This window comes from Mandrillus leucophaeus, unplaced genomic scaffold (assembly GCF_000951045.1).
Source record: "Mandrillus leucophaeus isolate KB7577 unplaced genomic scaffold, Mleu.le_1.0 Scaffold594, whole genome shotgun sequence".
Classification (NCBI taxonomy): domain Eukaryota; kingdom Metazoa; phylum Chordata; class Mammalia; order Primates; family Cercopithecidae; genus Mandrillus; species Mandrillus leucophaeus.
In genome coordinates, this window is record NW_012106408.1 from 967729 (window position 1) to 977427 (window position 9699).

General features: G+C 35.1%; 1 protein-coding gene across 1 annotated transcript in view; it reads right to left on the minus strand.

Moving 5' to 3' along the window:
* Window positions 1-585: 585 nt before the first annotated feature.
* UGT8 (UDP glycosyltransferase 8) overlaps window positions 586-9699 on the minus strand; it is a 109133-nt gene continuing 100019 nt past the window's right edge. Inside the window, exon 6 of the mRNA XM_011999458.1 lies at window positions 586-2878. Within this exon, the coding sequence (XP_011854848.1) occupies window positions 2515-2878 (364 nt within the window). The 3' untranslated portion in view covers window positions 586-2514. The remainder of the gene's footprint in view (window positions 2879-9699) is intronic.

The window sequence follows — 9699 nt, forward strand, 5'->3', positions numbered from 1 at the left end:
TAAACTATTACTTTAACCCAAACATTAGCTCTTTTCAACCCTGGACACCCAAATCCTGCCCCTGTGGTCTATGTGGAGGGATAACAGAAGTTGCTACTCTAGAGGAAAAATGTCTTAATTCTCATTTGTGTTTGATATGATGATAACTAGCTATGGGAATATTTTAATAGTTGCAGAAACTCTTTCTAAATAATAAATGAATAAATACTTTCTTGAAAACTTTACTTTATTATACAATCTAGCCCAAGTGTGGAAAATTTAAAAATCACCCTATTTACCAAAACTATCTAACAATAATCTTGCTAGAAAAAATAAAAACCAACAATGATCAGTAAATACCTACACTTAACATTCTTACTTCTGGAACAGAATTTTAAGATCCATGTCCATGTCCTTGTAAGGTAAATCCCTCTGTTTAACAATTAAAAAAAAAAAAAAGTCTCACATTTAATCTCACATTTAATACATTGTTTGCACACTCATAAATACATACAAAAGCTGGGAGACCTGTCTTAGAAACATGTTTAAAATGAATATATATAATATTATGAAATCTGAATAAAAATTTTATTCCAACAACACTTCTCTATTTTAAATCATGTTTATTATTTAAGTTTTTATCACAGTGGAGATTAACTTATGCTTAATCATCCAATCAGTGCCTACTGTCAACTTAATCCAATTCCAAAAAAGTAAAATCAACTCATTCATACACTCTAAGTCCTCTTACTATCCCACCATTCATTGCCTGTGTCTTTTTCCCCTTTTAACGGCAACATCGTAATAAGATTGTGAAAAGGTATAACTAATCGGTTTCTATGTATGTATAATACCATTTCTTCAAGTATTCAGAGAGCAGTACATTTGTCTGCATTGTGCATTAGAAAACTACTTGTGACATTATTTCTAAGTGCAGGAGAGCAGCTCCTGGTGGGAGAGTAATGAAGTTGTTTGTCATAGTGTATGCCAAGGATTTACAGCACTGTAGAATTTTCACAACTCTTCCATGTTAGTGAGTAACATTAGGTAAATGTTGTATTTGCCTACTCTCAGCTATCGGATGTGGGATTTCAAACTACAAACAAATAAAGCATACACTCAACCAACAAGGGTAGTGCAAGTGCTAAGTAAACAGAATGACATGAAAGAAATTCATAGTTGCCAACTAGTGAATGCTTCAGCAGGGAGGCCCTGATTTTATGATGTCTGTGACTTGCATCCCTGTTCTCAAATGAATACTGTCATTGCTCCATGTCAGCCACAATGACCGGAAAAGGCTGCTGAGGTGAGGGCTGAGGGAATGAGGAGGATGATAGGAATTCATTTTCACAAAAAAGTGGTTCAATTTATCTGTCACATCTGTATATAGTGTAAAGTCTGATTTGTTAACAAGATCTCAGGCGTCTCCAGACAAAGCAGGTACCAATATGGAAAACTGCAAATGTTTCATTTAAAGGAATTAAATGTTGGCACCTATGTAATATAGCTTGTGTGGCCTGGACAATAAAAGGGATCAGAAGATGGTTTTTTAAAAGTAAAACTTTGGAAATGTAACACCTGAACATTCAAAAGTTACATTATAGAAAAGCCATCAAACAGTTACATAAACATTCAACAATACAGTGGTGCTGTTTAAAAATGCCCTGGAAGCAATAATCTTCAGTACTTTGAATAAAGTCAGAATTTCATTGCTTTGTCTTAATTATGCATTTAACATATTGTTACTCATTAAAATTAAATAGAAAAAAACTATAAAATTCTTCCAGAGGAAAATTATTGGTAGTGGGAAAACAAAAGTAAAATGTGAAAACCAATGTATACATTTACTTAATTACATGTTTTTCCCCCAGAAGTGGACATACTCTATCAGAAAATAAAAACAAGGAAAACAACAACAACAAAAAAAATAAAACAAAAATTACAAAAAAACTGTGCCATTTCCTTTTTTTTTTTCTTCCTCTGCATCCAGTTTTGGGGGAAAGTGTTCTTTCATAGTGGTGTTCTGAGTTCACACATATTAAATGGTAGAAAAGAAACATCTGGATCCTGACTATCCTTTTACTTTATTCTTGAGTGTGTTGTACCCTCAACAAATGTAACAAGCAGCCAGTAAAAATTCTCTTAATTAGGAGACACACACACACACACAGACACACACACACACACACACACACAACCTTATTAAGAAAAATGCAACCATTCCTGATCCAGGACACACACATATGAAGATTTAAAACTAAGGTCTGACACAGTCACTTAATTGATTTAAATAATTAAGGCTTCTAGAAGGTTCAGTGCCAAAACTCTCTACATCAGTATTTGAATAAAATACATTTTTGCATTTTAGGTTTGTGCTTTTTACAGCCATCTTAATTCCACAGAATTTCATTAGTAGATCTCATAAGGGCATGTTAGAATTGTTTACTGTTTTACTTTTAGTAGCTGTTAGATTAAATAATAGCAATAAAAATTCAATGAGTGAACCAATTTATTTCTATCACCTGGGCTGTTGGCTCATTTCACTTTCTTTTCATGTTTAATATGGCCATTTCTTTTGTACTTGCCATTGAGGATTCCATTGTGGTAATGTCCATTAACTGTGCTATGCTTATTTCTAGACCACAGACTTTTGATTTTTCTGTAGATAAATTTTGTCACCCAAGACAAGAGAAAGTAAAACAAGGCAGCACCAAGCAAAAGCACAAAGGCAATATCCAGTAAAAAATACTGACAAAAAGAGATTTGATGGACAGCGGCACGTAGGTGATGGGCTCCATTGTGACGAATAATATAATCTATCCAATAGATAGTTCGATTGACAGGGTGACCAGGTTGATCCTTGTGAATTTCCGAAAGCTTCTGGGCCCTCTGACGGTAGCTATGGAGAGGGGAACACAGAATGAAGAGGTTAATAATAAAGTTCTATATTTATGCATATCTTCATGTAAAAGGGGGAAATAATAAAAACTATACTACTATTCTTTAGTAAGTACTTTGCATGTATAAACACTGTGTTAAGTGCTTTAAGCACATTATCTTATGTTAAACCAATAAAATATATTTTAAATTGGTGAGAAAAGTGAAAATCAGAGAGACTGAGTAACTTGATTATGTTACAAAGCAAGCACTGTGTTAAGTGCTTTAAGCACATTATCTTATGTTAACCCAATCAAATATATTTTAAATTGGTGAGAAAAGTGAAAATCAGAGACACTAAGCAACTTGATTATGTTACAAAGTTGAGACCCAGAATTTCTTGCCTCCAAACCCTTTGCTGTTTCCACACAACATTACATGTAGTTCTTCTCTCTACATACTTTTAAATAATATAAATCAACAAGTCTCAACCAAGATGGAAACTAAATTTATTAGATTCTGAAAGAAAGATGGAGAAAAAGATATAGAACTTCATTCTACCACTTTTTTAAGCAATAATATTTAATTTTGTCTTAATTTAAAATAACATTAAATATGGGGTGATGATACATTATTAAAGAGATAAAAAAGAGTTGAGAAACACCATGAAGTCAGATTTGATGTTATATGCAGTATTCATATACAGGTAATGTATGCATGTATATATATATAAAGAAGACACCCTCTTAAATGATTGAAAGGCCAAGGAAAATGGGGAATCACAAAGTAGTAAAATATAAGCATTTTATTTTGATCTAAAAACATGTGACTGCACATTCGTGTGCCAGTCTTTGACAAACAGCTAAAGCCCTCTTGCATGAATTCATGACTGAAGTTTGTATTGTTTAGACATAAGAAATAATTTGCACCTCCAGAGATACAAAATCTATCATGGAGGATATAGCACTACTGAGTTGTGCATTATAGAGGAACAAAAGATTGGACACATGTGAAGACTTGATAAAGCCAAGAGAAGAGTGTAAACTAAATCATAAAAGTGGGGGAGGAAGAATACACCCAGAACAAATTCATTTGGAAAAAGTATGAAGTTTAGTTAGAAATTAGATTGGAAGAAGATGAGTCTTCCCCATGGGTATTCTGAATGACAAGATATAATAGCTTCTTTCTTAGAACCAAGGAGCCATTAGATCAGGGAGACTGGCTGTTAAAGCAGAGGGAAGATACTCGTGATGGAGAGTCCATTAAAAAGACCTCAAAAATGGCCAATGAGAGACTGACTAAAAAAATGGTGGTGGAATTAGACAGATAAAGGGAAATGGTGTAGTAGAAGAGTTTGCAGGAGTTAGTAAGAGTGTGGATTAAATGTGAAGGGAAAGAGAGAGATCATATGTAACTGCAATGTTTCCAGCTTGAATGACTCACATGGCAGAGTTAACTGACAGAACACAGTAACACAGAACACAGGACATGCTGCTGTAAATGATTACAGTTTGGGCTATAATGAAAGGAAAGGCCGAGAGAGCCACTAGAAATGTGAGGATGGAGCTATGAGATTACAAAGCCTAATGAAAAATCTACTCAGATATTTGAGTTGATTTGATGAGCCTTTATTTTTTATGATTTCACTCTAGACCTAAACATTAAGTTTTAACAGTTATGCAAACAAATTTGAGAGGCAGTGAACAGAATGTTGTTAGGAGTGAAAGAAAAAGCAAATTAACGTTACTACATAAGAATATGTAATTAACAGGCACGTTTTCTCTCTCATCAATGCCTCAGAAGAAAATTATGACCAGATAATAAATCTAGTTGTATTAAAAAGTATAAAAACCTCACCAAATATTAAAAGGCTATCCTCACTTGCTTTGTAATTTATCATAATTTCTAACTGATGGCAAAAGGGAAACTAGAAAGTTTCTACTACTCCATTTTATGAGAAAATGCTTATGGGGCAAAGGAGTATCTTTAAAATACAAAAATGAAACGTGACATCTTAGAAAATAAAATCCAACCTTCTATTTTAACAAAAATGGAAAAGGAGGATAAAAATAATCTTAAGTCTTCAGGTACCTTAATGTCACTGTGTATATAACCCTTTCTCTAGTGATGATTAAACAGATTAAACAGATGCTTTAATGGGAAATCTGATTTCTTGCACTCTTGAATAAATTATTAACTCATATGGAACTCCAATATGTTTACTTCGTCCTAGGTCACTAATTACCAGAAAAGCTCTTGACGTCTGACTCAGCTTATCTGAACAGGGACTTCATCAGTCAGACTCTTAGTCCCACCTAGGAGTAGACTCATAAAGCTGGATTGCTTACTAACCGATTTCATTTTGTATGACTATTCTGTTTAGAGGAGGTCCATAGATCAACTGGAAAGGAATATTGGAGAATTCACAGATAAATTTTTGAGGGACAGGTATTTTCCATGCTGAAACTGGCCTCAAATTTAGTGTAGTGGCATTGTCCTATGAACACAGTTTATTTTACAACTCAAAATTCCTTCCAGTAAGTATATGAATATTGCAAAAAAAAAAAAAATGGTGTGATTAAAATGGTCACTCCAGACAGCTCTACGTTATTCCAAGGGATCTCTTAGATAAAGCCCCTTTTAATAAAACAATTACCTTGTAAGGGGCTCACATGTACATTAAATTTTACAAAAGTATAAATATTTTCTATTAAATGTTGACCACAGGTTGGATATGTGCTAAGTTAATAATCACCAACTCTCCATCTTTCTCTTTAATTTATTTTGTAATAATAAAAGCTTCAGATTCAAAATAATCCTCTCAAACAAATGAACAAAAAAGCAATAGGCTTTTATTAAATGAATCCAAAGCATTAGGAAGCAGAGATGTAAGATGTGTAATTTTACTTAAGTTGTGAATTTTTTAAAAAGGAATACTTTTTGGGGTTTTTGTTGTTGTCATTATTTCTTCTAAAAAAAAGAAAATGGAATACATGTGCAGAATGTGCAGGTTTGTTACACAGGTATACATGTGCCATGGTGGTTTGCAGCACCTGTGCAGGTTTGTTACACAGGTATACATGTGCCATGGTGGTTTGCCGCACCTACTGACCCATCCACTAAGTTCCCTCCCCTCACCCTCCACCCTCAACAGGTCCTGGTGTGTGTTCTTCCCTCTCTCTGTGTCCATATGTTTTCATTGTTCAACTCCCACTTACGAGTGAGAACATACGGTATTTGGTTTTCTGTTCCTGTGTTATGTGCTGAGGATGACTTCCAGCTTCATCCATGTCCCTGGAAAGGACATTACCTCTTTCCTTTTTAATGCTGTATAGTATTCCATGGTGTATATGTACCACATTTTCTTTATCCAGTCTATCACTGATGGGCATTTGGGTTGGTTCTATGTCTTTGCTATTATAATTGGACTGGAATAAACATATGTGTGCTTGTGTCTTTATAGCTGAATGATTTATATTCCTTTGAGTATATACCCAGTACTGGGATTGCTGGGTCAAATGGTATTTCTGGTTCTAGATCCCTGAGGAATTGTCATACTGTCTCCCACAATGGTTAAACTAATTTACATTCCCACCAACAGTGTAAAGCGTTCCTATTTCTCCGCAGCCTCACCAGCACCTATTGTTTCCTGACTTTTTAATAATCGCCATTCCGACTGGGCGTGAGATGGTATCTCACTGTGGTTTTGATTTGCATTTCTCTGATGATCAGTGATGTTGAGCTTTTTTACACGTTTTTTGGCCACATAAGTGTCTTCTTTTGAGAAGCCTCTGTTCGTATCCTTTGCCCATTTTTTGATGGGGTTGTCTTCTTCTTGTAAATATGTTTAAGTTCCCTGTAAATTCTGGATATTAGACCTTTGTCAGATGGGTAGATTGCAAAAATTTTCTTCCATTCTGTAGGTTGCTTGTTCATCCTGATGACAGTTTCTTTTGCTGTACAGAAGCTTTAGTTTAATGAAATCCCATTTGTCAATTTGGGCTTTTGTTGCCATTGCTTTTGGTGTTTTAGTCATGAAGTCTTTGCCCATGCCTATGTCCTGAATGGTATTGCTTAAGTTGTCTTCTAGGGTTTTTATGGTTTTGGGTTTTACATTTAAGTCTTTAATCCATCTTGAGTAAATTTTTGTATAAGATGTAAGGAAGGGGTCCAGTTTCAGTTTTCTGCATATGGCTAGCCAGTTTTCTCAGCACCATTTACTGAATAGGAGATGCTTTCCCCATTGCTTGTTTTTGGCAAGTTTGTAGATTAGATGGTTGTAGATGTGTGGTGTAGTTTTTGAGGTCTCTGTTCTGCTCCATTGGTCTATATATCTGTTTCGGTACCAATGCCATGCTATTTTAGTTACTGCAACCTTGTAGTATAGTTTGAAGTCAGGTAGCGTAATGCCTCCAGCTTTGTTTTTTTTGTTTTGTTTTGTTTTGGTTTGGGTTTTTTTTGGTTGTTTTCACTTAGGATTTTCTTGACTATATGGGGTCTTCTTTGATTCCATATGAAATTTAAAATAGCTTTTTCTAATTCTGTAAATAATGTAAATGGTAGTTTGATGGGAATAGCATTGAATCTATAAATTACTTTGGGCAGTATAGCCATTTTCACAGTATTCATTTTTCCCATTCATGAAGATGGATTGTTTTCAATCTGTTTGTGTCCTCGTTTATTTCCTTGAGCAGTGATTTGTAGTTCTCTTTGAAGAGGTCTTTCACATTCCTGGATAGCTGTATTCCTAGGTATTTTATTCTATTTGTAGTGATTGCTGAATGGGAGTTCATTCATTTGGCTCTCTGTTTGCCTACTGTTGGTGTAAAGGAATGCTTGTGATTTTTGCACAGGGATTTTGTATTCTAAGACTTTGCTGAAGTTCCTTTCAGTTCAATAAATTTGGGGGCTGAGACGATGGGGTTTTCTAAATATAAAATCATGTCATCTGCAAACAGAGACAATTTGACTTCCTCTCTTCCTATTTGAATCCTCCCTATTTCTTTCTCTTGCTTGATTGCCTTGGCCAGAATTTCCAAAACTATGTTGAATAGGAGTGGTGACAGAGGGCATCTTTGTCTTGTGCTGGTTTCCAAAGGGAATGCTTCCAGCTTTTGCCCATTCAGTATGATATTGGCTGTAGATCTGTCATAAATACCTCTTATTATTTTGAGATAAGTTCCATCAATACCTAGTTTATTAAGAGTTTTTTACATGAAGGGGTACTGAATTTTATCAAAGGCTTTTCTGTGTCTATTGAGATATTCATGTGGTTTTTTGTCTTTGGTTCTGGTTATGTGATAGATTACCTTTATAGATTTATATATGTTGAACCAGCCTTGCATCCCAGGGATAAAGCCAACTTGATCATAGTGGATAAGCTTTTTTTTTTGAAGACGGAGTCTTGCTCTGTCGCCCATGCTGGAGTGCAGTGGTGTAATCTCAGCTCACCGCAAGCTCTGCCTCCCAGGTTCACGCCATTCTCCTGCCTCAGCCTCCTGAGTAGCTGGGACTACAGGCGCCCACCACCACACCCAGTTAATTTTTTGTATTTTTAGTAGAGACGGGGGTTTCACCATGTTAGCCAGGATGGTCTTGATCTCCTGACCTCATGATCTGCCCGCCTCGTGCTGTTGGATTCAGTTTGCCAGGATTTTATTGAAGATTTTCACATTGATGTTCATCAGAGATATTGGCCTGAAGTTTTCTTTTTGTTGTTGTTGTTGTTGTGTCTTTCCAGTTTTGGTACAGGATAATGCTGGCTTCATAAAAGGAATCTTCTTTTACAGTATTAGTTACTTGGTTTAAACTAGAATATCTCGGACACAATATTAGTGAGGCAAACTAATATTTTCAATAATTATCACCTGTTAAATGTGGAATATTATCACATTTGAAACAAAGACAGACAAATGACTTCAGTTTATATAATGACTTTTAGCAAAGGACATGCTACACAAATCACTGGCATTTTTACATTGACTAAGACATCTTTCTATGTACAAAATCCTTTCGGTTAAATATTTAAGGTTTTCAAGTTACGTAAGATTAACTCATTATCTGATATGCATACTTTTGGGAATGATATAAATTTATTCATGGCATAGAATAATGCTTAAATCAAGCACTTACATCTCTCCAATATTCTATAGCTGGAACCGCCATGTGACCTAAGATCGTAACCTGTTCTTGCTCTGATTCAGCTTGGTTCATGCCTCACAAAACACAGCTGGACTAACTACCTGTGAAAAACCTAGATTTTTGCTCTTTCCTTTTTATCCGACCCAATCTCAGCAGTTCTGCAACTGTTTCCCCATAATTCTACTCAGGGCTGTATTTTACAAACTTTCCTGAAAGGCTACATGTATACACACACACACACACACACATATGATACATATGTGATGTATATGTGTGTGCATATATATATACACATGAAAGAATATCATGTTTTGAAAAGCACGCCTTTAAAGAAAAACCATAGATAACAGAAGAAAGGATCTACTTAGGCAACCCTAGTTATGGAACACATTGCTTCCAATGGCAGAGCTGTATCCAGCACTGGATCCTTTCAGAGTCCAGAGTATGAAGGTCACCTCTGAGCTCACATAAAGGCAGTATAATGAACTTCAGTTGAATTCGGCATTTTATATGCAAGCATAATCCTTTTACATGAAATAATTTTTCTTATTATTGGTCGTTCCTTAGAATGTGGCAGTGTTTCTCAAGCCAATGTTAAGCCATATCCCCTGGGCATAAAAAGAAAAAGCTTATACTCTTCTAATCTTTAATGCTATCGGAAATGCAAGATAAATTAAACATCATGTCTACAAATGAAGAAAA